Genomic DNA, 27,981 nt, shown 5'->3' on the forward strand with positions numbered 1-27,981 from the left:
GGCGCCGGGCTGCTGAGCGGGACCCTGCGGCCGGGCGGGCTCCGGGCACTGCTGGCGGGGCATGCGGACGAGACCGGGCTCGCCGCCGCGGCTCTGAGCGCATCGACACCCCCCGGGCTGCGGCGAGCCTTCTTGGCTTGGCCTCGCCGCTGGTGGGGCGGCCGCTGGCGATGACCGGAGAGAAGCTGCGCTCGCTGCGCAGGGACCATAAGCCCAGTAAGGAGGACGGGGACCTGCTGGCGCCCGGCGAAGAGGAGGCGGCCGCCGCGCCCGGGGGCATCTTCACCGGCGGCCGCGGAAGCAGTGGGAAGGGCGGCCGGGCCGGCGGCCACCGCATCTTCAGCAACCACCACCACCGGCTGCCGCTGAAGGGGGGCCCGGCAGCCGGCGGGACGGGCCCCTCTGCCGAGCCCGACAAGTGCCCGGCGCACTTCCCGGTGCACGAGTGCGTCTTCAAGGGGGACGTGAGGCGGCTCTCGGCCCTCATCCGCACCCAGGGCATCGGGCAGAAGGACAGTCACGGTGAGCGGCCGCCGGGACGGAGAGGGGGTGGGCGGCCGCGCTGTGGGAGCTCCTCGGCCCCTTCCCGCTACCCTGCCGGGTGTGGGGCGCGGGGGCCGCGCCGCGGGCCTGCGGAGGAGCGCGGCTGCACGCTTGGGAAGCATAGAGCCGTGGAATGGTTTGGGTTGGAAGGGACCTTAAAGCTTATTCACCTCCAACCCCTGCCACGGGCAGGGACCCCTTCCACTGGAGCAGCTTGCTCCAAGCCCCTGTGTCCAACCTGGCCTTGAGCACTGCCAGGGATGGGGCAGCCACAGCTTCTCTGGGCAAAATCCCTGGGATTTTGGCGATAGGATCGAGTACGGTGTCAGCTTTTGTGACGGTGTAATGGTGGGAGAGCTTCCTCTGACCGGCTCTGCTTCGTGTCCTAAAACCTACTTCATTTAACGAAAAAATACTACATTTTCCAACTGTCTGAAGTGTCACCTGTTTGTTTTTGGAGGTTCTGACCTCCCCAGAGGGTGGCTCCTTTGGCTGTTGCTGGAACTTGCTTTGGTTTTTTCCCCGGGGTAAAACCCCAAAACTTTCTTTTTCTCTTTAAGTGTTTTAGTTCGGGGGTTTGAAAGAGACAAAATCTTGTTCTCTCTTCTCCAGGCTGGGTCTGGACATAGAAGTGGCAATAGCAGAGGTAGAAATACGATGCTCATGCCACTCTGTAATGCATAAATATTTAGCTCACCAGATGATCTTTAAGGTCCCTTCCAACCCAAACCATTCTATGATTCTATTTAAATCCCGCTAGGACATCTTAAAATAATATCGGAGAATCCCAGCCTGGTTTGGGTTGGAAGGGACCTTAAAGCTCATCCAGCTCCAACCCCTGCCACGGGCAGGGACACCTTCCACTAGAGCAGCTTGCTCCAAGCCCCTTCCATCCTGGCCTTGAGCACTGCCAGGGATGGAGCATCCATATATTTAATTTGGGAAATAGTTTACATTTAAAAATACTAAATCAGCTTGTCAAGTCAGCTTAAGTTTCATGTTTTTCATCTCTAGGTTTCCTACCTATTTTAAGAGTAACATCATCGTGCTGGAGAATGCTAAGTTATACTTTGTGTGGTGTCTGGGAAGTTGTGATTAAAGGGTGCAGTTATGTTCCTTTTCTGATTAAGAGATAAATGTTCCCTTTGTTTTACTTAATTGCCTTAATGTAAAAAGGAACGTTAAGGTAGAACCCTCTTTGGGATTGGCACAATGGGAAGAACAGCATAATTGGAAATTAAAAGCTATGTCCATGATAACTTTGGGCGCTCTGAAACACAGACTAATGTATGTGGAGAAATACACAGCTCAGTTTCCTCAATCAAGGCAGGGAGGAGTATTTCTTCCAACTGTCGTAACATTTTTCTGAGTACGTTGCTGTAAATATAGCTACGGATATATTTATCCTGTCATCTTCATTCCAAAGGCTGCAGCAAATACTGGGAGAATGAAAGCAGCAGACTGGGGAAGAAATTCTCTCACTTGGTGTATTCCTTCTGCTGACTTCTCCCCTACACCTCCTCCAGTTCCTTGTCAAGTAACTCATCATCACAAGTTTAACATCTTTACTTGATCCATCTTTGCTGCACTCTCATCTTCAGTGTCTGTCACAAACACTGATCCTATCCTTTTTCAATATATATATATATGCACCACATATATATATACATTTCAAATGAAGATCTTTCTGCTTTCTCAGTAGCAGTGCTATGGGGATTTCTGTCTCATTATCCTCCTCCGAGTTTTTACTGTAAGCGTTTCTTTACTATTAAGCTTTCAGATAAACCCCAATAACAAACCTTTTAATGTCATGACATACCAAAGGCCTGACTAATATTTCCTTGTTATTGTTTTCCTTCTGCTTGAATCCGTCCGTCTCTTGTTTACGTATCTGAATTGTGCGTTATTTGGGGTAGATATACTCAGAAATAAGCCAGAAGAATCCTAGTGCATGATAAGGAAATGAGAGAGGGCAAAAAGAACTGCTCGTAGCAGTGTTTATAATTCAATCCCATTTTTAGTGTGTGGTTAAGTGCAGAAAACCGAAGTTCTGTAGAATGTTAAACTCTTGGTGTTCAGATAAAACAGCTGATGGTTGTGACTGTAAATGGCGTGCAGACTGGCTCACTCTAAATTAACCTCAAAAACCATTACTCATTGGAATGCCAGCATCATTGTTCCAAAACCAGTGAGTTTCTGGGGAGAAGCTTGTCTGTATCCCTTTTAGATTACTTCTACTATAACGTGCATTTAAGAACTTTAACACATATTCAGAATGAAACCATGTTGTATTCTGGAATAGCCAAAACATATTGGTGAGTTACTCTTGGAAAATGGACGCAGCTTCTCTGTAGGTGTGCCAGATGCCTCACGAAAGGTTAAAAGCTGCACACACGTGCAGACAAGTGCTGTGTTTTATGTGTCTTTTTGTGCAAATGGGTTTTGTTTGCCTGCCGTGGAATGCATGTGTAGGATTTCAGGCACTGTTGTATCACTGCTTTCTCAGAATAAGGCCCTGGAGGCTCAGTGACTCGGGGAGGGAAGTGTACAAGCTCATTTCCCAAAGCTATAGATGTCGATGAAGTCGTCCTTAGATGGAAAGGAAACGTGAGATTTGTTTATGTGGCGGCCCAAGCTGTTGCCAAAAGATAATGAATTTGATTGCAGCTGCTCAAGTATGTGCCCATTCACATTCCAATCAGTGTCTGCAAGTGATCATATCAAACACGTTGGCATTATGATTAAATTGCACGGAAGTAATCAAAATGACACATCGGCCACTTCGTTAAGAGTGCCCTCTTTATTCCACCTCCAAGAGGTGAAGCACACAGTTGTATCTTTGCACTCTCCTCTTCCTCTCCAGCAGCCGTCGTGTATAAAGCTCCTTGTTTTTATGGAATCTAACATTGGCCGTTGTGGCTTGGGCTGGGGTTCTTGGAAAACCTCATCCTGTGCAACTGGAAGAAGTGAAACTGTCCTTGCCACCCTCTTGCCTCTCCTGGCAGAAATGCCTGCTTGTGCTGTGCAGTGGCTGGGAAAAACAGAGTAGTGTTAAAGCTCACCGTGTGTTTTCATCAGACTCATTTTACCTAGAATGATTCTCTGTGCTCTGGCTATGTCTAGAGGAGCCGCTTCTGTTCTTGCCATGATCAAGCAACTAAACATCATTTATATTTTAAGATCCTGAGGTTGCAATGCAATAGAATTCCAGTGGAGTGGTTCCCTCTGAGCTCTGTTAACACTGGTCCTGATTAATTTATCAGTCTGGGACTTTATGCATCATGATGGTGGGTCTCTGTTTCAGCAGCTGCTGCAATTGGGTTTACATCTTCAGATCCCATCTCTTCCGAAGCAGTAGAAGTTAACTTATCCTGTTGTGTCTGTGAGCCAGCCAGGTTTCTGAGATTAAATGTATGGGATGGTTTTGGCTGCTATCTGCTTGAACAGCTCTTCTCTTTCTCTTGCTGGGGAGAGGGAAGAACCTGAAGATTGCATGGAGACATTCTATGAGTTGAGGGATTCCTCAACTGTAATTTCTCATACAACCTTGCACAGTTTAGATGGCTTATTTTGGTAAGTCAGAGTTAAATTTGCTACTGATAAACTTCATTTTGTTTGGCCCAAAGAGCATCAAGACTTACCCAGATCTATCAGATGGATGATCAGTGGTGGAGCTGTGCAAAATGCCATTCCAGGTTTGACTTTTGGGTGCTCAAAGCTAGCGGTGTATCTTAGCTGTTGTTGAGACTGCTTTCTTTTCGTCAGGGAGGTTCTTTTCTGAAGTAGCTGTGGAGTTGTGATGGAATAGAAATCTACGTGAGATTACTGCGGTGCTTACAGGGTTTGGTGTGCTGCGTGTGTGTTGTTAGACCACCCCATCTGCAGTCCTGCCACCAGGCTCTCCAGAGCAGGCACACACTATCGTGTCCGTGCTTGCTGAGCTTGGCTGGTCCAGATTGAGGGTTGTCTGGAGAGGAGTTTATCAGGGCAGTGAGAAGTTTCATCATGTCCCTTTTCTGTTTGTTTCTCTTCCTGACCCCTTTTCTAAAGGAGCTTTCCTGGCTTATCTGTTAGTGTGCTCCTTTCCCTTTGGTACCACAGCTAACCTCTTATGTGACCTGACTGTTGCTTGTTAAACCCTAGACTTCTCCTTGCCAGGGACTCTCTGGCTAAAGACCAGCAAGCAGGATGTCACCTCTTTTCAGGTTCCTCATAAATAGCTTTTTGTATTTTTATTCCTTCTGGAATTGATAGATTCCACTTTCTGCACTTTATCAGTTACTGCACTGTCTGGTTTTCTGCCTGCTACTCTTCCTCCCCCTCATCTGCTCTATCCAGATTTCCTGTCTAGTTTCTGAATTGCATACTGTGAAAGAACATTGAATCAAAGAAAAATCTATGCTGAAAGAGCTCTCTGGAGGTGGGCTAGTCCAGCCTGCTGCTCAAAGTAGAGATAACACCAGAGTTAGATCAGGTTGCTCAGAAAGAGATCTAGTCCAACCTCCTGTGCAAAGCAGAGATAACACCTGAGTTAGATCAGGTTCCTCAGAACTGGGTCCAGAGAAGTTTTGAAATTATGTGTGCTATTGCACAGCTGCACTTTCTGCTTATGGGCTGGATGAGATCTGTCAGAGTTCCCAGGAAAGCTGTCAGGGGTCTGGTTAGCTTTGGGTTTGATGTTTCTTGCCATTACACCATGCTGTCGTAGGTGGTGGAGCTGTCTGGCTCTGTTCTATTCACCCTTTGAAATGTGGGGTGCGTTTTTAATTTTAAGGTGTATTAATGTAAGACAAAACTTAGTGCAGAGCTATTTTTATATATACATAGAATCCCAGACTGGTTTAGGTTGAAGGGTCCTTAAAGCTCATCCAGTTCTAACCCCTGCCACGGGCAGGGACACCTTCCACTAGAGCAGCTTGCTCCAAGCCCCTGTGTCCAACCTGGCCTTGAACACTGCCAGGGATGGGGCAGCCACAGCTTCTCTGGGCACCCTGGGCCAGCGCCTCAGCACCCTCACAGGGAAGAATTTACATACAAACACACACACACACACACACATATATATATATATATATTCCCCATTGAAGTGCTTGATAAGGTGAGGAAGATGTTTACCTCTGGCTTCCATAACTTGAAGTTTCTGAGCACATGGTTTGGCTCCTTTTCAAGTCTGTTCCTCAATAACGTTATTTCAGTCACTTAACAAAGAGCGGCTGCATCCGGTATTCTACATTGTGTCTTGGCTCAGAGATGTGATGAAATCTATTAATAGTCAATTTGAGGTTAGCTCAGAGTGTGCATAATGAACTAGGCTGGAGCTGTTTGTGATGTTGCAAGTGACCCACAAGAATCATTGGTCCTTTGTGTTGAATAGCTCATACAAAACCACTTGGAACCTGCCTTTGCTTGCTGATCTTGATCAGACATTTCGTGATACTATAGTATGCTGGCAATTACTTCATATAGAAGCCTCTCAGTTCTTGGATTGCATCTTTTAGGTGTACAGTACATCACCCTTTACATGTAGCAAGTACTTACAGTTAACATGATACTGGAAAATAACCCTAAAATCAAGTGCATTTGCTGTGGTTGCAGATGACTGGTTTTCCAGTGATTTTTCTCTTAACTCCACTAAGAAAATGTTTGTATATTTAAAAGAGAAATACAGTTAAATGCAAGCTACATCAATAAAATGTGCCAGAATTCTGGTAGCATCACTGATCCAGAAAATGCAACCCTCTGTACCTCACAGTGCATATTTAATAGCAGAAGTACAGAATGTGTCATATGTGTAGCCAGGAAAACAAGCTCATGTTTGTAATATCTGCTGATAATCTCGGAAGCTTTATTTGGAAACAAGGCATCAAAACAACCAAAAAGGGCTTTTGTAGGGAAGTTGCTGTTATTTCACAATCTGTCCAATACTGTGTTAGTGAAAATTTTGTATTAAATCTATGAAAAATTAATAAAATAGGCTCTTAAAATTTTAATCAGCATCATATCTTTGAGTAGCTTTTAGCCTAGATATGTCTTTCTTTGTAAGGTATCGGACTTTTCAGACCATGATAAGCGTAGAGGTTTGTGTTATCTCTGTCTTGAAGATACAATTGGGCCTCTGGCTGGCTTAAGTTTCAAGATGTCACTCTAAAAAAGCTCACTTGGTCCATGAAATGTGTTTTGGGTATATTTATTCTAACAAGTATAATCCAAAAGCTTCCTCAGAAGAATGTAACTGTTTTGGTGTATTTTATTGTATTCTGTGGTTGGATCATGTAAGAGGTTTCTTAACATGTTTTGAGTTCTATGTGTAGATACCTGAAGGAACTGCAATGGATTCATGGAGTTCAACAAGTTCAGGATCCTGCTCCTGAGTTGGGGCAATCCCAGGCTGGAGGAAACTGAATGAAGCATCCCTGAGGAGAAGGACTTGGGGGCATTGGTCAATGAAGAGCTCCCCATGATCCGACTTCAGTGTGTGCTTGAGCCCAGAACTCCCCCATGCTGGGCTGCACCCCCAGAGCGTGAGCAGCAGCTCAGGGAGGGGATCCTGCCCCTCTGCTGCGCTCTGGGGAGACCCCCCCTGCAGTCCTGATCCAGCTCTGGGGCAGCAGCACAAGAGGGACGTGGAGCTGTTGGAGCGAGTGCAGAGGAGGCCATGGAGATGCTGCGAGGGCTGGAGCAGCTCTGCTCTGGAGCCAGGCTGAGAGAGCTGGGCTGGGTCAGCCTGGACAAGAGAAGGCTCCTGAAGGGAAGACCTGAGAGCAGCTCCAGTGCCTAAAGGGGCTGCAGGAAACCTGGAGAGGGGCTTGGGACAAGGGCCTGTAGGGACAGGCCAAGGGGAATGGCTTTAACCTGCCAGAGGGGAGACTGAGATGAGCTCTTAGGCAGAAGCTGTTCCCTGTGAGGGTGCTGAGGCGCTGGCCCAGGGTGCCCAGAGAAGCTGTGGCTGCCCCATCCCTGGCAGTGTTCAAGGCCAGGTTGGACACAGGGGCTTGGAGCAAGCTGCTCTAGTGGAAGGGGTCCCTGCCCGTGGCAGGGGTTGGGACTGGGTGAGCTTTAAGGTCCCTTCCAGCACAAACCATTCTGGGATTCTGTGACCTTGAATCTAACATCTTTTTATTTCATTATTTATTTTAGGAAACACTCCGTTACATCTTGCTGTGATGCTGGGACATAAAGGTAGGTAAAACATCAATTTTGTTGGCTTGTAAATTATCTCAAAGACCTGGTGGCAGGAAGAAAAAAGGTTTTTTCATTTTTCCTGCACGTGATCTTGTGTTTCTGGTTGAAAGTTGAGGTTTTCTGAAAAGAAGCCACCACATGAATTTACAAGGGGAAAGTTGGAGATGAGGTTAGAGCTGTTCTTCAGGCCAAGATCTAGGAGCCTGGTAGTGAATGGCGTACAGTGGAAAGGAGCTGTAGTTGTTGGACTCTTCGTGAGTCTAGAACAACAACAGTGGGTGGACCCAGCTCCTCTCTTCTTGCAGAGTTAGGAGGAAATTGGGAAATTTAGAACATGGTAGAAGATTGCGAAACAACTCAAAGCAGGGGTGTGCAGCAGGGGCAAGCATCTGCACGCCTCCTTCCCCTTTCCTATCAGAGCAGCTGAAGTGGAGGGATGTACTCAGTATGTGTAGGCAGGGGACTTGATCCAGGCATATCTCTTATCTTACTCTGCAATTAATTCATGTATGGAAGGGTTACTAATACCTGTTTGTGTGGTGATACCCTTTCTTTTAGTCAGCACTGTTCTGGTTATTAGTGTCACTGTGTGTTTCTCATCTGCTCACTAGAGGTGTCTATTAACCCCATTTTGCTGTTTCCCAGTGAAGTGAATCAGAGTAACATCCCCTAGGATAAAATGGCTCTGTGAGTGGAAATGGAACCTCTCACCTGCGTTTTGCATACTCCCTCACTCACTGGATTGGAATTCCTGACTCACTGCCTAGCTGTCACTTCAGGTGTCAGACAGCCCTGTAAGGGACACGGGACAGGTTACAGGGCTGTTGATTCTCCATGGCATCCAGTTTTCCAGATTCCCTTCAAGGAGTTCTTTACAGCAGAATTTCAGAGCACACGATTTATGTTTCTACTTCAAATAGGAAGTATAGATGTAGACGTGTCTCAAGACTGGAAAGAACCCTGGAATATGATTGTTCAGTGTCTGTGGCAGTAAAATTTCACTGCTGCAGAAGGAATGGCTTGGTGTCATTCAGCCCTGTGAGTCCTGTGCCTGTTACATGGTACTGCTCCATGAGAGAGCTGCTGTGAGCCAACACACCTAGCAGGTTTGGATAGGGGAATGCGGGAAGTGTGGTAAGTTGTCTTAGGACATTTTGGAAACACCTATGAAGTGATCCAAGATAATTGAGAGTTAGATCAGGAAGTGATTTTGAAGGAAGAAGGGAAGAGGTGACATATGCAGAAGAAGAGGCAGCAGAGCTTGCTGGAATCTGCTGATACTGGTCCAGGCTGGGGTACTTTTAAACTAAATCAGTAAAAAAGGGAAGCAAAAGAAGCTATGCAAACGCTTTTTGTGACAGCAGTGAGGCAAATGTGTTTTACAGGTCACAGATAGGAGGTTTTTTCAGTGAAAAATGGGGCTTTATCAGAATTGCTGTTTTCCAGTGAGGGTCCTATGCTAGAGGCTTGGATCAACAGAAGGAAACAGAGGCAGAAGCCTCTTTCAATTCTCAGCCATACATAAGGCATTTTTCTTTGTAAGGTACATTTTAGTTCTGTAACTACTCTGTGTTGTCAAGCAGTGGTGGCCAGTAGTGTGGGTGTTTCAGGCTTTAGTTTGTCACGGTCATTAGGTGTAGAAGAGGATGAGTGGTTTTGTTTCAAAGGTGATGAGCTGTCATGAAGGGACACATTCCATATAGCTACAACAGTGTCATACCACATTAATGAATACAAACAATTCTGATGCTTCTAATAAAACTGTTAGAAAAGCATTTGCCAACTTTAATTCAGTAAGGCTGAATATTTATTCTAAGTCTCTCTTAAATTTCAGTTACTTTATGTTTCAGGTCTAGGATAAAGAGCTATCTATTCAGTGCAGATAGGTTCCTTCAGTGAGTTATCCTCATGTATAGCACAGCAAAGAGAGCCATTTCTTCCCTGTTCTCCTTGACCGTGTATTTTAGATTTCAGTTTGCAGTTCACCTCTTGACCTCTTTCCATGTAGTCAGTCATCCTGTGAGTAAAGCCCTGAATCCCTTAGGATGCTTGTGGCAAGCCTCTGTCTAGCTTGCCTAGAGCAGGGCTGTTTGTGCACAGCATCCAGCACAATTCCTGCTTTTACTGTTTTAACTTCCAATCCTGTGTAGTTGTTCATCACCAAGAACCCCAGGTCCTTCCTACCCTATTGGTCTGTCTCATTGATACTGAAGGCCAATTTTCTGTCTTTCCAGGTGATGCGTATAGATTGTTCAGCTGTGTGTAGCAGTGTTATAGCTGGGGTTTTCTGAAGGGCAGGTTGAATTTGCATTCTGTTTATTTAACTGCAGAGTAACCTGGCTGGTAAGTGCAGGCTTATTTGCCTGCTCGCTGTTACTGCATTTGGCACTATATTTAAGCAACTATAAAAATACATCTGTTTGTACTGACAGAGTAGTCAGGACTTCTGTTTATTTACCACAGAAGATAGTATATTCACCAGTGAGGTATCTCTTCCTTCCTAAACAGTCTGCTTGCTGGTGACTCATAACTGTTGCATCTGGAATGACTGGTATGGTTTCCTGTAACACCTATAGCAGGAGAATAACCCAGGAAGTTCCTCTGTCCTCCTGCCTGGCCATCCTGTTCATAACGAGACATTTCTTCAGTCTGCAGCTCCAGCTTGTACTGCTCTGTCATTTGCAGATGGGTCAGGTTGATTTTAATGAGATGTGGTGAGGAAACTTTCTGTAGTTGGAAACTGAAGAACGGTTTCATATGAAGACAGCTTATTCAAAACATGGAAACATCAAAAGCTTTCTGTGCCCCCTAATTTTAAGGACTGCTTGTTACTCCACCATCACCTTTTACCCATAAACAGAGAAGGGAATGCAGGTTGAGCTGTGTCCTCACTAGGAATGTGTGTGGCTTTGAGATGTGGAAGTTGCTTTATCAGCACAGCATGTGCATGGTGAGCCTCAGGGTTAGCACTGGTGCTCGCTGTTACTGGTGGTGCTGGTGAGAAATGGAGCATGTTGCAATTGTGGCTATCCATTGATGGAGCATAGGACTGAGTTGTGTGCTCCAGATACCCATGTTGTCAGTCCTGCAGTACCTGTTACTTGTACAGCCAGTCATGCACATACTCCGAGGCTTCCCTTGGTCAGTGAGCTTGTTTGCTCACTTCAGATGCCACAGGATGTCACAGCACAAAGTGATATGTTAGTGTCACAGTTTCCTCTGCTACCCATACACATGCAGTTCTCAGGACTTACCTAAATCTACATCTCCGTGCAGATTTCTAGCAAACCCGTTTACCGTTGATCTTTGGGTGAAGGGGATTGAGATGAAGAGGAGGGGGAAGCATGTGCACAACTTCCACGTGTGGAAGACTTATGAAGTGTGTCTTGGTGCGTGGATTTGTGCATTAAGTAGAGCTGATGTAATATTCTAGAAGTATTTGTTACGTAGTTTTGTGTCTGTGTACGCTTACAGACATACAGCTTCATGAAAAGCAAAATACAAGAAGCAGAAAGGATGTTTCTTCAGTGGTTGTGTAATTGGTGGTTAATCACTAATTATGTTTTTAGTGCCAGTGTTTATCAGGGAAGTGCTATAAATACATAAATGGATTTTATTTGTCTATAGTTTGACTCAGGAACCAGATACGTACTTTGATAAACTGTTTTATATGTTGAATATCTTACTTTTGCTTCATTATTGTTTCCTTTATTATGAGTGATATTCCTACATCCTTGATGTTTACTGCAAATAATGATTACTGTTTTGTTACAGAATGTGCCCACTTGCTATTAGCCCATAATGCTCCAGTAAAGGTGAAAAATGCTCAGGGATGGAGCCCTCTTGCAGAAGCCATCAGCTATGGAGACAGACAAATGAGTAAGAGCCCCTGCTTCCCTATCAATCAGAAATTAAGGCCTTATTCAGAACAGGAAAGCAGGTTTTTAAGCTATGGTTGTTTTTTTCTTTTAATAATACGCCTATTTTAGTTCTCTGAAGAGTTTATCTTAATCTTTTCTCTATCTAAATGTGATATGACAAGCTCTACACATGTCCATTTCCTTGATAAGAAAGGTACTGTATTAGGATACATAATGCTAAGTAAAGATTTTGCTTGAAGTGATTGTGGAAGCTGTAAGGCAGCATCCTGTATTTAAAATTGGAGTTACAAGGTCAGAATGGATTTTAGCTGTATAGGATCATCCAATTAGAACTGCTTCATGCGACCATACATATCAGTTATATGAATATATATATCAGATATATCAATTGGCAATAGGATATTGCTTTCATGTTGCATCTCAACAGGCCAGTGGGCAAATACAGTGATTACTTACGACAGATATGAAGTAGTAAAGAGAAAACTATTTTACTGCTACTCACTAGTGGAGGTTCATAGTATTATGCATTACCATGTCCCATAGTAGAAAACTCAAAAATCTATTACTATATTAATGCACTAGTTTGTAATATACTACCAACATTCTGCATGTCAGCTCCTCAATACTAAAGAAATTCCTCAGTGGAGTAGATCTCATGCAATCTATAGGCTCATGTTCAATAATACATGTGTATCACGTGTTTAGTAACGTGCATGTCAAAGACCTGTTCAAGGTCTTCAGTGATGTTCTCAGTCTTGACCTGATTGTATCCTTTGTATTCTAAGTAATTATTGAGTCTTCCTGTTGTAATCAGAGAAGGCTGTGTATAATTACTATAACTTGAGGTTAATTTCTCCAAAGTCTGATGAAATGTTACCTTTGCATTGTTTTTTCTTTTAGATGTCAAATAATGACACCAACCTGTCATAAACCAACAAATAAATAGAACAAATTTACCTGATAGTTCATTTCTGTTTAGTTTCAGCACTCCTAAGGAAGCTCAAACAGCAGTCCAGGGAAAGTGTTGAAGAAAAGCGACCTCGATTATTAAAAGCCCTGAAAGAGGTAAGTTCAAGGCAGTTGTGCTGACAAAACAGATCATAGAATCACAGAGTGGTTTTGGTTGGAAAGGACCTTAGAGCTCCTCCAGTTCCAACCCCCTGCCACTGACAGGGACGCCTTCCACTAGAGCAGGTTGCTGAAAGCCTTCTCAGCTTCTAAAAGTTCCAGTAGAAGGTTTGTGTAGGACAGACCTCTGATCTTTGCAATCCAAAAGTTAAAGGCTGTGTTCTTAATCTGTATTTATTTCATTAGATTTTTAAGGCTTTCCAAAGTCTTGTTTGGGTGAATAATGCCACCAAGAAATCTGGAGAGGGACTTTTTGCAGGTGTTTATTTCCCTTTAGGTGGGGTGAGCTGCTCCTGCCTACTTATGGTAAAATATGAATGGGTTTATAGAAAACCAGCTCTTTGTCTTAAGTTAATGAACCCATGCATCTTAAAAGTTAAGTGAAACTGCGTCTGTGATATGCTCTATGAATATGCTCTGCCAGTTTTCATTGATCCAAGAAAAAAAACAAACCTGCTGTCTGTTTAGAAGTGAAAAGCTTTCAGTTTTTGTGTAAGAGTGGGCAGAAAGCAGATGCAGCCTTAATCAAACAGCTCTGCCATTCCTTATTCCTGCTGGAGCAAGGCCTGTTCTGCAGTTGTGTGGGGTGGAGTTATGTGGCTACCTCAGTGTACTACCAACATTTGCTAATTTTAATCAAGTCACCCCTTCCTTTGCTTTTGCTTTGCATACAGTGTAAAGGAGTTGGCTGGCAGGTGTTTATGGAGGTAGAGCTTTTATATAATGAATTAAGCATGTTTCCAGAAGGCATATTGAGATTTGCGTATGTGAATACTCCTAAGTAATACTTGGCTCATTAATATAAGCCAGAACATGTAATTCCATGGGGTTCGATATGATCAGTCAGAGCAAGCAGAGCTCCATAGATCTTTTTTTAAACACGTATTTACAATAAATCTTTTACAATCCACTACTTAATAGCTGTGTAAATGACTATTTTCTTAAAAGGGTTGTTCAAATGAGTTGTGAAATGTTATCATTGCTTCTAGTCTAGCTAAAGCTTCAGCAATGTTTAAGTTCAGTATCAATTCAAATACTAACGTTACAGAAAGTTTTCTTTGTCAGCAAAGCCCAGCTTCTGCCTGTCTGTCAGCAGATTTTATACTTGTCATTTAGCCTGAAAAACTTATTAATATGTTGTTCTTTTCATCTCAGCTAGGTGACTTCTATCTAGAGCTTCACTGGGATTTTCAAAGTTGGGGTAAGCAAGTGCATATTCCCTTCACAGGGAGATAATGTAATCAGTCTTCAGCACACTTGTTCTCTCAAGCTGAAATTATTGATTGGTTTGCATGTTGGAAGGTTCACCATTCAGTGCTCAAGATCTAAGTTACAAAGAAAAGAGGACAGCTCTTTTTCTGAGCTATTTTTGCTTGCTCGTATTTTTGTTTATTCACTTTTGGAGCTGAATTTTGTTCTGTACTCCAGTGACACTGTGTGATGAACAAGCTGCTGGTTACTTTAAGAAATGGATTATTAGAAAAGTAAAATATCTGTATCTGGTTGATTTGTGTCACTACAGAGCATCAGTTTGAGCAATTTAATTGAGTTGAGGCATTTAATTTCCTGGACTTAGCGTGTACTCTGAATGGTGACTGTCAGTTAAGTGGAGCTGTGTGGTACGTTCTTCAAGCCTGAGCTTCACCTTAATGCTCCTTTTATGTGACTGTATAACCTTCCACCTCCTCTTATTTGAGTACAAAAATATAAATAAATGAGGAAAAATGTAAGGAGAGCTGCAGTCTCATGTGTCCATCTTGTAATTCTGTATGGCCTCTTGGTTCCACCAGTGCTTTTGTCTTTGCTTGGTGTTTTACTGCATTGAGGTTTTTTTTCCTGCTTGTGGGTGTTCAGCTTTAATGGCAGCTGGGCTTTCAGTTGGAACAATATATTAAGTAAACTATCAAATCCTAGAATTAAGATTTCAAACTGCTAGAAGACGAGTTATTAGGATTTATAAATGATTTAGCTTTGCCTGAGGACACTTTAAATTATGTCCTGATGCTGCAAGTAGCCTATACAATTGCAAATCAGTTTTGCAGTTATTGAATAGAAGTAACCCTGGTATTAGTATTGAATAGAAATAACCCTGGTATTAGTCAGTTATATCTGTATTGAGATCATAATGGAAAATGGGTGCAATATATTAAAATGAAAAGAGAGATTCAAACTGATGCGTAGTTTTAATAGAAATACGTTGCAGAGGAACCTCAGTGTCTTGATTATGTTCTCTCTTCCTACATTCAGTGCCTTTACTTTCCCGAATTCTGCCTTCTGATGCATGTAAAATACACAAACAAGGTATAAATATCAGGTAAGTCTGATTTAACAGTGTGTATTATCTGAGTCATAAACATCCGTGTGCTAGTGAAAATGCTGGATTCCACTGTGGACTGAAAGAAGTCACTGAGGAGCGTGCAAGCATTGGTGAAACAGCCTTGTGTGTGCACACTGGTGGTTAGAGCCAGGAAGTGGTTTGAACTTCAGAATGTCTCTTTTTTTCCCCCCCCCTTTAATGATCTAACTTCAGCTCCTGAGTCATTTAATATGGAAAAGCAGTTGAGCTATATAAGGCTTTATCTACCAGACATGACAGTGATGAGTTGAAAAATCGGGATTTGATATTTTTAATAAAATTTCAAAGAAATGAGCTTTCAGTATTTTGTGAAGAAAAGTTGCTGCTCCTGTCTCTGTAGTAAGAAAAACTGGTGTCATTTCTCTTTTTAAAATACTTAATGTGAGAGATTCACAAAGTCAATAGAGTGCTTCCAGGAGTCTGTCCATGCTCTGCTCCTTCAACTTGCTTAGTTTGGGCATTTGGATTTAAGTGTCTTTTCTGGCTTTTTCTTTAGGTTCCAAAATCTAAAATAGACATAACCCCAATAATATGATTCAGAAGATTTAATCTGTAGAAAACCTTGTTCTGTTAAAGCTGTTAGCACAGGTGTGGGAACTGGTTTTTTTAGGTCAAATTTGAGTCTGAGCCCATTTTCTCCTTCTCATTTCTGTGTGCTATGAGACTATTTCTGCTTCTATGAGACTGGCATTGAGTGGAAATAGCTGCAGATTCTTGAAATCAGAGGTCAATATATGATGACTATTAAGCAATAACCCCTTAGAGCTGAAGTGGTCACTAAATTCAGGTTCTTCAACTATCTTTGTTAAAGAAGTATATATTCTAGCAATAATAGATATGAATTGCTAGACAGGTCCTTGTCCTTGCCTCCTTCTTCTAGTTATTCAGGTCAGCAGAAGCATTTCTTTCGTGTTGGTGAGGGGAAAAAGTAGAAATAGCAACTAAAATAAGTCAAATAAAAACCCAGTCTGTTTCTTAGTCCTCTTTGTAATTTGGGTCATGTCCTAATATTGTTACTCACATCAGTGGCTGCTGCTTGCAGAATGGAGTGCTGCTTGCCTGGAGTAGTTGTATTTCTCGATATGTAGCGCTGGCTATGTAAATTCTGTCACTTCCACGTGCTGGCAGTTTGGGAATAAAGTTGTCTGAAGAAGATGTTACCTTTTCCTGTGAAGTTAGCATAATAATAGTTTGGAATGCATTTATAATGGTAGAGATGTGATAATGTGGAACTTATTGTTAATAGCAATTTGATTTCTGCATCCAGGCTTCACTTACGAAATGTATTAAAACTTAGGCTTTGGTGTGTTTGGTTGTGATCAAACAAATCAAAATGCTTCTGATTTAAAACTGAACTTAGGAGTGTATTTGAGTGTTCATGGGTCCCTGTGTTGGTGTATTTTCACAGGCTGGACACAACTCTCATAGACTTTACAGACATGAAGTGCCAACGAGGGGATTTAAGCTTCATTTTTAATGGTGATGCCGCACCCTCTGAATCTTTTGTAGTTTTAGACAATGAACAAAAAGTTTACCAGCGAATACATCACGAGGTAAAGTCCTGTGTGAAATAACTCAAGTTTTAATTTCATTTCAGAAGTATTATTAAACAAAATGTGACTCTCAGAAAAACCACAACAAGCTCCAAGGAAATGCAAACCAACGAATTCGTTGTTCAGTTGTTGCAAGTTCAGCTGTATAGGTGACATGAAAGTTTGCTGTGATAAACAGTGCTCTTGAATGCAGACTTTGAAATGAGGAAAAAGCTGGAAAGTAAACCTTTTGGAAAAATCTGTTACCATTCTGGGCAGGCAAATCTGTTTTAAGTTATTATGTGTGCTACTTTTAATCTTTCCAGTGGGCTCCCCACTGTCCCCAGGTGGGTTTTCAGACTTCCTTGCCAATGTTTGGCATCTGATCCATCACCATGTGCCCAGTTTAGTTGCTAACAAGCACAAGGATATGACTCCTTGGACCCCTTGTATTTTAGTCAGGGTTTTAATTTACAGCTTTACCAACTAGTCACTTATGTACATGGATCTTTGCATGTAGAAAGAGGCTGCTGAGCTGCTGAATAAATCACTTGGATGCTTTATTTCATGGATTCATAGAATGGTTTGGGTTGGAAGGGACCTTAAAGCTTATCCAGCTCCAACCCCCTGCCACGGGCAGGGACACCTTCCACTAGAGCAGCTTGCTCCAAGCCCCTGTGTCCAACCTGGCCTTGAACACTGCCAGGGATGGGGCAGCCACAGCTTCTCTGGGCACCCTGGGCCAGCGCCTCAGCACCCTCACAGGGAAGAGCTTCTGCCTAAGAGCTCATCTCAGTCTCCCCTCTGGCAGTTTTTTATTTTCATTAATATTTAAGATGAAACTATTGGTAACCATTTGGCCTAGAAAAGAGTTTGAAAATTCAGGAAACACTGGTTCTGGGAGACATTCCAAAGGAAGAGGTTTATTGATTTACTGCTAATGTCTTTTCATCTATAAAAAATATATTAAAAAAGAGTAATCATCATTATTAAGTTCTGTTCATATTTGGGAATTTTTCTTCTAGGAATCTGAGATGGAAACAGAAGAGGAAGTTGACATTTTGATGAGCAGTGATATTTACTCAGCAACATTATCAACCAAATCCATCACCTTCACGCGTGCTCAAACGGGATGGCTGTTTCGAGAAGACAAAACAGTAAGCAGACAGAAAACTTCACAGGCTGCATTACTGGGGACAAAATAGTGCAGACAGCCTTATGATAAAAATTACTTCATTGTAGGAGTATGAGGCCTCTGCAGATTCATTCCAGGGTGTGCAGTGAGGAGTCTGTGCTCTCCTGTATGAGAGTTGCAGGAAGATGGGAGCTTTGTGGGTAGTTCCGTTTGGGTGTTCCTTTCTGTGTTATCCATCTGTCTGAGCTTTCACAGTTCTCAGCTGTGAAGAAATTGAAATGGCCACTGTGGTAGCTTCTTTGAGTAGGAAATTGTTATCTTGTAACTATGAAGTAATTTGGTTTCATCTGCATATGTTCAGGTAGTGCCATTCCTCACGGGTTTTCATCTGAGCTAGTGTTGCACAACTTTCTTCATTTTGGATACCAGACCCATATTCTGCCACCTGTAAATTATCCTTCAACACAGCTTGCTGCTGAAGGTGATTTCAGTCAGGTTCCCCTTGGCCACTCTTAAATTGTTAAGCAATCCTTTCTGTCTTAAAATTGCCATTGGTACAAAATACCTGCTCTTGATGGAATTCTTGTTTGTGCTATCCAAACCTTACTGGGATTGTCTACTGACAGTTCATGTGGTTGGCTGTGTGAACGACAGCATTTCAGTCCTGAAGTTATTGCACTGATGTGCAATTATTTGGATATACAAGAATTAAATGGTTTTATTTTATCCCTGTGAGTCGCTAATGTCCAATTCCTTTCCTGCAGGAAAGAGTAGGAAACTTTTTGGCAGATTTCTACTTGGTTAATGGACTTGTATTAGAATCAAGGAAAAGAAGAGAACATCTCAGTGAGGAGGATATTCTTCGAAATAAAGCTATCATGGAGAGCCTCAGTAAAGGTGGCAACTTGATGGAGCAAAATTTTGAGGTATAATCAAGTAATTCTTCACAGTATGTGTATTTGTGCATAGGAGAATAATCCTTCACACCAGTCATTTAGCAGAATCTCTAGATAATGGTTTATTCCATTTTGATTCACTTAATTTATAATAGTAAATATGACTTACAAGTATAATCATGGTGATACATTAATGAATTATCCTCATTAGTGCACACATTCAGGAATGTCTGTGATTATATTGGATATTTCAGTCTTAATTTGGCTCTTAGTAAAAAATGATAGGTTTGGCTGTGGCAGATCACTTTAACTTCTTTTAGACCAAATGTTTATGGTTCAGAATCTCTTTCTGCTTTGCTTTCAATCATGGTTTTCTTTAGCTTCATTAAAACGGAGCTAAGCATGTTATTATCACCATGAAATCAAGAGCTATTCAGAATGAGCCAGACGTCATCTGGGAACATGCACTTTAAAAATGATTTATTTATGTCTGTATTAGCTTGTCCTTTGTTGCTTGTCATTGACACTTGAATTGACTGATTAACTAATGTATTAAACCAGCCAACATCTATGTAAAATACAGTTTGAGGCCAAATACCTAAATGGAGACTATGAGAACGAGAGCAGGAGATGGAAAAGCCTGTGAAGTATCAGCCACAGACTGGATAGACTATATTGCTGTTCTGTGTAGAGTGGAAGAACAGTTGTATCTTTTGAATGGCAAAATTCTAAGAGCATGTAAGGAAGGATAAAGAGTTAAGACCTGTTTTTCTGAACAGCCTGTCAGACGGCAGTCCCTTACTCCTCCATCACCCAACACAATTACATGGGAAGAGTACATATCTGCTGAAAATGGAAAGTGAGTATTACTGCTTTATTGGCACTAACGTCCATAGACACTGTTAAGAGTATTGGGTTGGGGTTGTGGGGTTTTGGGTTGGTTTGTAGTTATCTATATTCTATTTATATTATGTATTTATATTCTATTTATATTATGCCCCCCCTGGGTTGTGTAATACTGAGCACAGAGACAGGCAGGGCAGAGGATGGGTTGAGAGCAGCCCTGAGGAGATGGACCTGAGGGTGCTGGGTGAGGAAGAAGCTCCCCAAGACCTGGCTTCAGTGTGTGCTTGAGCCCAGAACTCCCCCATGTGCTGGGCTGCACCCCCAGAGCGTGAGCAGCAGCTCAGAGAGGGGATCCTGCCCCTCTGCTGCATGAAGGGGAGACCTGAGAGCAGCTCCAGTGCCTAAAGGGGCTGCAGGAAACATGGAGAGGAGCTCTGGACAAGGGCCTGTAGGGACAGGCCAAGGAGAATGGCTTTAACGGGCCAGAGGGGAGACTGAGATGAGCTCTTAGGCAGAAGCTCTTCCCTGTGAGGGTGCTGAGGCGCTGGCCCAGGGTGCCCAGAGAAGCTGTGGCTGCCCCATCCCTGGCAGTGTTCAAGGCCAGGTTGGACACAGGGGCTTGGAGCAAGCTGCTCTAGTGGAAGGTGTCCCTGCCCGTGGCAGGGATTGGGACTGGGTGAGCTTTAAGGTCTCTTCCAACGCAAACCAGTCTGGAATTCCATGATTTTCTAGTCTATGGGTGCTTTTAGTTTATAGCTTCTTGGGGACAGAGGAACATGGGTTTGATGTCTCAGATGTTTAACATTTTTCAGTAGGCTGGTTGGGGAGCTGATACCTGTGTACATAAACAGTATTATTGCATCAGCTGGTGATAAAAATACTGTATGGGCATGTACCTGCCAGCCATGGCTTGAAATTTAGACATTTTAAAGGATACACATCTAAGCTGGCTTTTTAAAGAAAATTTTCTAACAAATTCTTTGCTGTAACTCATTTATCTTTACTTATAATAGAAATAAATAATCCAATTCACCATGTTTAAGATAATTACTTATGATTTAATGAGGATCTAGCAGTGGCAGTGTACAAAAAGCTACACTTAAGGAACACAAGGACATACTCATCTCCTGGTACTGGCACTTTGCAAGAGACTCTCTTGTGATGCAACTCAGTAGTGAACAGCTAGAATTTAAATTAACTTACAGTACTCTCATTTGTGGGAGATCCAGAGAGATGAGTTTATTTTCTAGGAGTGCATCCTTGAATGCAGAAGGACCAAAAACTGTACTGAGTGTATCACAGAAGTAGCAGTGATAGAAGTCCTTTCTCCACAGATACTAGAGTAGCCTGTAGTCAGATGTTAGCAGGGAATATGATGATATTAAGTACAGGCTTAGTAAAAAGGCACATGGATCTGTTGTGGGGTTTTGGGGGTTTTGACTAGTTTAATTTTTAATATATTAGAGATGGAATGAGTATTCAAGCAGAATAAATAGGCTGTGCTTGAACAGCTCTTGCTACTGAGGCAGAAATACGTATGTAAGGTTTTGCTTTCTTTAATAATCTGATTAACTAAAGGGAGTTTAATGGGAAAACCAGGTTTCTAGCTACTATAAAGCAAAAGAGGAAAAGATTGGTTACGTTGTTCATTACGTGTCCTGTAGCAGTGCTGTGTTTTCCACTATTGCCTTGCAGTGATTGTAGAGTAACTTTTCTTTCTCTGAGATTGTATTGCAATTTTAGGCTGAAATAAAATTACCCTTTTTCTACTTCAACCTGATTCTTTGTTCACATACAGCCTGTTTGAATTCACACCTGAAGTCAGCTGTATGTGTTTCTGGGTATCTGCCATGTCTTTCTGTAGAGCTTATAAATGTAATGTTCATAAGGAATTACTTGAAGATTTGTAAGTCGTTCCCCACACTGTTTTTGTCTTGTCTCCTGGTTTAGCAGAGCTCATAGTAACCTGAATTAAGGTGATTGCTGACTATTCTTTACTATGCCCAGCTTTTACTTTTAAAGTATTTACTTTACTGGAGGGATTCTTTACTGATGTTTTCAAACCTGAGTCTGTCTTCTTTCATTTAAAACTGAGGCTTCATCAAGAGGAAAACTGACTTTGGCTTTCTCCCCTCCCATTACAGAGCTCCTCATCTGGGTAGAGAGCTGGTGTGCAAAGAAAGCAAGAAAACCTTTAAAGCCACGATAGCTATGAGCCAGGAATTCCCCTTAGGAATTGAATCGTAAGTCAAAATAAGTGGCCGTGAATGTTATTATTATGTAGGAAATGTTTTAATGTGTTTATGAACTGCAGAATTCTTCATATCTTCAGATAGGGAAAGCAGCTTAAAACATATGACTGAAGTCATGCTAAGCAAATACACTGCTAAATTAGAGACCTCAGTGCTGGGGTGCCTGTTATATTAGAAGAGCTGAGCGCTTATCTTATTTAATACCAAACCAGAGAGGTTTGACAAGTTTTATCATGTGCCTGTAGGACTGAGTCCAGAGGAGGCCATGGAGATGCTGCGAGGGCTGGAGCAGCTCTGCTCTGGAGCCAGGCTGAGAGAGCTGGGCTGGGGCAGCCTGGAGAAGAGAAGGCTCCTGAAGGGGAGACCTGAGAGCAGCTCCAGTGCCTAAAGGGGCTGCAGGAAACCTGGAGAGGGGCTTGGGACAAGGGCCTGTAGGGACAGGCCAAGGGGAATGGCTTGAACCTGCCAGAGGGGAGACTGAGATGAGCTCTTAGGCAGAAGCTCTTCCCTGTGAGGGTGCTGAGGCGCTGGCACAGGGTGCCCAGAGAAGCTGTGACTGCCCCATCCCTGGCAGTGTTCAAGGCCAGGTTGGACACAGGGGCTTGGAGCAAGCTGCTCCAGTGGAAGGTGTCCCTGCCCGTGGCAGGGGTTGGGACTGGGTGAGCCTTTAAGGTCCCTTCCAACCCAAATTGTGTTGTGACTAACCTCATGATACTGATGCGCCTGTGTGTACAGAATTCTAGAATGTGCTTGCCTGTAACAAGTCTTAGCACAGAGTTACGTCCTCTTCTCTAGAGAGAAAGCTGTGAAACAGGAATTTATAATGAAATCTGTTTTTTCTTTTCAGATTGTTGAATGTTTTAGAAGTAATTGCACCCTTCAAGCACTTTAACAAACTTAGGGAATTTGTTCAAATGAAGCTTCCACCAGGCTTTCCTGTAAAATTAGGTAAGATGACTACTACAGCTCTGGCTTTGTATTTCCAAATGGGTGTACTTATTCATGCAATACATTCACAACTTCTGTGGAGTTTTGGAAAAGAACTCTTACATAAAAACTTTGTTGTTGTAGACTTCAGGAGGAAGAGTTAAGTTTGTAGAGGTAACATTAGGTAGGAAATGTGCAGCTGAAAGGTGAATCTAGTCCTAGTCAGGAAGGGAGCTTGGTTATTTACCTTATGTTTGCTCCAGGAGTGATGCAGATTTGCTGAATTGTCCTTACATTAAAAGCTGATCTCAGTCATGAGTTAAGCACTTTGTAGCATTTTCGTGTTTCTTTTTCATCAAGGATTACTGATGATTACTGATTTTTCACTTACAAAAATAGAGGAAACTATTACACTTCTAACCAATGGAAATGTGTGAAGCAGTTTAGTCATGGTATAGATTATCACAGCATAAACTGCCAGGAAGTAATAAGTGTAACACCTTTCTAAGCGTGACAGGATTTCTGTCATCCCTGTAAGCTGTTTAAGCTCGACAAGTCTGAACAGACTCTTCTGCTCCTATCCCATTTGCACAACTCTGTTTATTGAGGATTGAATTTTTGCTGAGCTCATGAAGTTAATGTCAGTTTTATTGGGGATAACTGAAGTGTTCAAGCTCAATCCAGATTGGAAAAGGGTGGTATTTTCAAAGCAAACATGGGAAAGGTTCATCTTTTCATGTGCATTTGCTCAAGGGAAGCCTACCTGTGGCAAGGTTATCTTAGAGGCCAGTATCCTCTATTTTAACAGATTAATCTGTATGTTCACAGCACCTTGGTTTCCGTGTCAGTCTGCAGCAGGAAAGGAAAACCACTGGATTTCTATTACTAAGAGTTCCTGGAAGGGTGTGTTGAGATGGGTGTTGTTTCTTTGCTCAGGGTATCTGAGTATATTCTGAAGTAACTTCCTTTAGAGCCCTTCCTTAAAGAGCTTTGAACACCAAACAAGCTTCCATGTCTTCACCAAGTCTGAAGTTACAAATCCCTGAGTACCAGTAGGTGGTTATTGGCAGGGTTGCATTTCTTTGCCCTTCACTGTACTGTTTTGCTTCCTGTCCAGATATTCCTGTATTTCCCACCATCACAGCCACTGTGACTTTTCAGGAGTTCCGTTACGATGAATTTGATGAATCCATCTTCACTATTCCTGATGACTACAAGGAGGACCCCAGCCGTTTCCCTGATCTCTAACTAAACTGGAAGGTGAATGGCGAATACGAATACCAGCGTACCACAGTGAAAGCAAAAGGCTGCAAAAAGAGCCCACAGATAGAGCTAGAAAAAGTGGGTCGTGAAGGAAGGGATAAACTTAATAACCCAGAAGAAAAGGGAACATGTATCAAATGACTGATGTACTGTACTCACTATAATGGGCGTCTAATGTAGTTCCTGATTTCCAGCAAGTCTCCTGATGTGTCGTTCTCACTTGTCTCCGCGCAGGTCTGCAGCGTGGCGGTGCCACCCCGATGGCCCTGGGGACACTGAGCAGCTGTGAGGACTATCATTTGTTTTTAAATTTTATACATTTCTTGGTGATACAAAAAGCACTCTCGGACCATTAGCGTACCGGTTGACATGTCTTAGCTGGATATTAGCCCTATGCATCATCCCACCGTGCTTACGATTGACCATACTGTATTCTTTCGAGCTTTGTTTTCATGGATTGTAAACTACGTATCACAATGTAGAGTTCAGTAATCTGAATGCTAGCTGAACGTATATTAGAAGGAATGCTTTTTCTGTAGAGGAATGAACCAAATGGTAACCATTAAACAGTTGGGTTTTCACACTGCAATACACATCAGAGATAGCATTTGCTCTGCAGGGAATAAGGTACCTCCTCTAGCACCTCAGTGCGGTCCATTGTGGTGCTATCCATGTCTCTGAACCCTTTGTTTCTTCACTGACCTTTCTTGTGTTGGCTTCATGCTCAACTTCTCTTCATCACACTGGCTTGGACAACCCTGCTGTGCCCATGATGCTGTGCTGATGAATGTGCTCGGGGAGGGTTGTTAGCTACAGATTGTCACCTTTTTTCCTTTCCACATCCACGTAGGAGACTTGCTCCATAATGGTTGAGGTCATCTCATGTCTCTGTTCAGCGGCCACTCGGAACCGCGGGGTGCATAGAAAGAGTTACTAGAACAGTACACTCGAGCATTAAACCTTCATACAAGAAGTTGTTTCTCTTGAGGTTAGTTTAATTGTAGTGCACATTGAATAGGGCTCACGTTGGAAGACTTCATTTGCAGATGCTTAGGATGTTTCCAGGTTTAATTTCCTTCCTCTTTGATATTTTGTGGTAGGTACTTCAGTACTTCAGTACTCGGGCCTCTTGAGCTCATTCTCATTCCAGGTGGTTCCAGTCTCCTAATTTGACAATAATCCAGCTTTTTTGGTTTGTTAGAAAGAACTTGTGCAAAAGGCTAATGGTGCTATTTGTTTGTATTGAGACATTTAAAGTGCTGTGGTGTAATTGTACAAAACTGTAAATAGTTCCAAAATTATATTCTTTGTGCACTGTAGTTAAAACTTTTTTTGGAAATCATAGAGTCAAGTATCAAACTTCATAACAGAGAGCTCCAGCCATGCTTAGTAGAGGCACCCGACCTAACTAACCATGCAGGTCATGAGTGGAGGTGGCTTATTGCAGGGCAATAGGAGCTGGCTTGTGAAGTGCATCGACAGGACAGGGAATACCCATCCCAAGCAGGTGTTCCTTCAAAGCTTGTGGCCTCCATCTGCGTAGAACCCAAAGAGGCAGCTCTAGGGAAGTGCAGGATCCACCTTAGGTGGAGTCCCAGGGAATCGCTGTCAGCCCAGCACAGATGAGCTGAGAATGGGAACAGAGGCTGAGCCTCTTCCAGCGTCTCTAGAAACCTGCAGGTTGGACGGGTGGGAAACGCTGTGAGCGATGCACTGGAGTTGTTCAAAATCAAATGGAAAATAGGGGGGAAAAGCAAAGGGAAATGCGGAATTGCGGTTCCTCCTGACGTACCGTACCGGTAGCAGATGTCGAGCATTCGGAAGGAATGATGGAACTTGTTCTTCCAAGTAATTATGAATTCCTGAGGTGTTCACATCTGTGCTATAACCAGCACCCACCGTGTGCTCCTGCTGGGTTCAGCCGAGCTCTCCACGGGGAGAGGCCAGGCTGCAATGCGGAGACTGAGGGTCCCTGTCAGGGCTCAGTGGCAGTGGGGCTGCAGCCTGGCTTCTGCTGTGGCCTCTTCTGCAGGTGCCCCTTGCAGGGTTGTGCTGGGTGCCACCAGTGGGAGCAGGCACAAGAGCACCGAGCTGCTCTGCAGTGGCAGCAGGAGGGGGTTTCTCCATGAGGTGAAGGTCAGAAATCCTGGTGTGGGGTTGCAGGGCAGGGACCAGGCATTTCGTGTTACTTTGGTTGTTCCAAACGGCCACGCAGAGCTCGCTGGCAGAGGAGGGAGTGCTCAGAGCTGGGGCTGTTCAGGTGATGCAGTGACTGCCATGGCCTGGGTTCTAGGTTCTAGAATAAGAACAGAGCTCTTTGTGCAGCCCCAGGAGAGGAGGGTTCCATGTGCATCCCTTTGCCTCGGGAACACCCCATGGCCTCAGGTGGAGCAGGAGGTGGTGTCTGACCCGGAGCCCGCTGCAGTGTGGGAATGGTTTCTGTGCTTTCCAAGGCCTCTGGCTGCAGGTCTGGGGGGTTTTGACCTTCCCCATCGCACCATGAACAACTTTGGTACCTTTCCGGATTTGCTTGCTCTGCTTGTTAGGGCTCGCTCTGACGTGGAGTGAGAGCAGGCACAGAGCCGGGTGGCTGCAGCCTTTAGGTGGTTACGGTGCGCATCCCCTGCTGCTGCTTTCCCTCCTGCTGCAACAATCTGACCCCAGGCACGTTGTGCTCAGTGCCTGCTCGGGCCCTGTGACAGCGCACGCAGCAAGCCTCAGGCGGCTGCCTCTTGGTACCTTTCCTTGTGACTGGGTGATGTTTTGTGTCTGAACCATCCCCGGTGCTGAGCTCTGCACCGTCGGGAGCAGGGATGCTCAGGACATGGTGCCCGGGGCTGTTGGGCCAGTTTCACAGTTTCTCCACTTGGATCTGTTCTGCTTGTTGGGGTTTGTGCTGTTGGGCAATAAATGTGTGTTGTCAGTGTGGATGTGTCTGTGCACCAGCACCGCGGATGGGTGAGGAGTGTGGAGAGAACCCCAGTCTGCAGCTGTGCTGTGGGCACTGCTTCCTCCACTTCATCCCATCTCCTGCTGGGATATCCAATGGAAATGTATTCCCTCGGGCAGGACTGAGCTGGCAGAATCTCACTTTTGGTTTTCCCCTTTTCCTTAAGACCACGCTGGGCGCTGAGGGAAGGTTTGGTTCCCTGCACAGTGGGTATCTTCTCCTCACCGCCTAACGAGGAGCCTGTCAGCTTTAACCTGTTAATGTGGCTTGTGCAGGGATTAGGGGCTTATTGCAACCACGTGCCTGGAATGGGAGAAGGACCTGGGTGCTTAAAACCACCTTTGTGGATGCGCTGGTCCTGGTGCCATCCAGCCCAAGACGAGGGTAGAAGGGAACTCACAGGGTGAGCATCACCCAGCTGAGGTGCAGGGTGGCGCAAGGAGAAGCGGACACGGTGCTGAGTGATGGCTCTGGAGATGGAAACCTTCAACCAGGGCTGGTGGGGAACCACCTTGAGTCCAAGCACTGCTCTGATCTCCCCTCTTCCCTGATGGCTGCGGGGTTTCTCCTCGAGCAAATACTAAAAACCAGCCATGCATTTTGCTAAACAAGTAAGAAATGAGAGCAAAGCATCCCGAGGGTTCTCTCTCGACCAAACTGTTTTCCTGGTCTTCCAAACTTGTGCTTTAATTGGTGGCAAAGGGAATGTGTTTTCTTTTTCCTTCCAAGGAGCTGCTGTTCCAGTCACTGTACTCACTTTACTCTTGGTTTGTGTGTGTTGAAACGATTTGTTCCAAACCCCTCTGGAGAGGTGGGTGCTGGGATCCCGCCGTGTGGACCTGATATTCCAAGCAAGCGTCTGGGTTTTTTAACTGTCTTTGTTCTTGGTTCGTAGTCCATCGAGGAGAACTGCGTTACTTAACCTGTATTAACAAACCTCCTGTAATGCTGCAGTTTCACCTTTCTTTTCCTTACAATTTGTAACGATCATGGAAACAAATGTCACTTTTTTGCATTTTACCAGTTGTCCGGGTCCATGTTTTTAACTTTCCTTCACTAATCGTGACTTTTGGTTGTATCATTTGTTAGA

At 43.8% G+C, this 27,981-nt stretch overlaps 1 protein-coding gene across 3 annotated transcripts; it reads left to right on the forward strand.

Annotated features, from left to right (window-relative positions):
- On the forward strand, positions 1-27,938 carry ANKRD13C (ankyrin repeat domain 13C). Of its 3 annotated transcripts, none has more exons than XR_013957424.1 (14): positions 1-522; positions 7,681-7,722; positions 11,500-11,604; positions 12,586-12,671; positions 13,890-13,935; positions 14,982-15,048; positions 16,499-16,643; positions 17,648-17,779; positions 18,522-18,683; positions 19,433-19,512; positions 21,644-21,742; positions 22,599-22,699; positions 23,796-24,087; positions 24,176-27,938. XR_013957424.1 is itself a non-coding variant. In XM_080623324.1 (14 exons), exons 1-13 carry the CDS (start codon positions 171-173, stop codon positions 23,924-23,926), a joined length of 1,548 nt encoding a protein of 515 aa, XP_080479450.1. In that variant the 5' UTR covers positions 1-170; the 3' UTR covers positions 23,927-23,938; positions 24,176-27,938. The 3 variants fall into 3 exon arrangements, 2 of the variants coding, with proteins under 2 accessions (XP_080479450.1, XP_080479449.1); XM_080623324.1 differs by having other exon boundaries at positions 23,796-23,938; XM_080623323.1 differs by having other exon boundaries at positions 23,796-27,938.
- The last annotated feature ends 43 nt before the right edge of the window (positions 27,939-27,981 follow it).

This window comes from Psittacula echo, assembly GCF_963264785.1.
Source record: "Psittacula echo genome assembly, chromosome: 7".
Taxonomy (NCBI): domain Eukaryota; kingdom Metazoa; phylum Chordata; class Aves; order Psittaciformes; family Psittacidae; genus Psittacula; species Psittacula echo.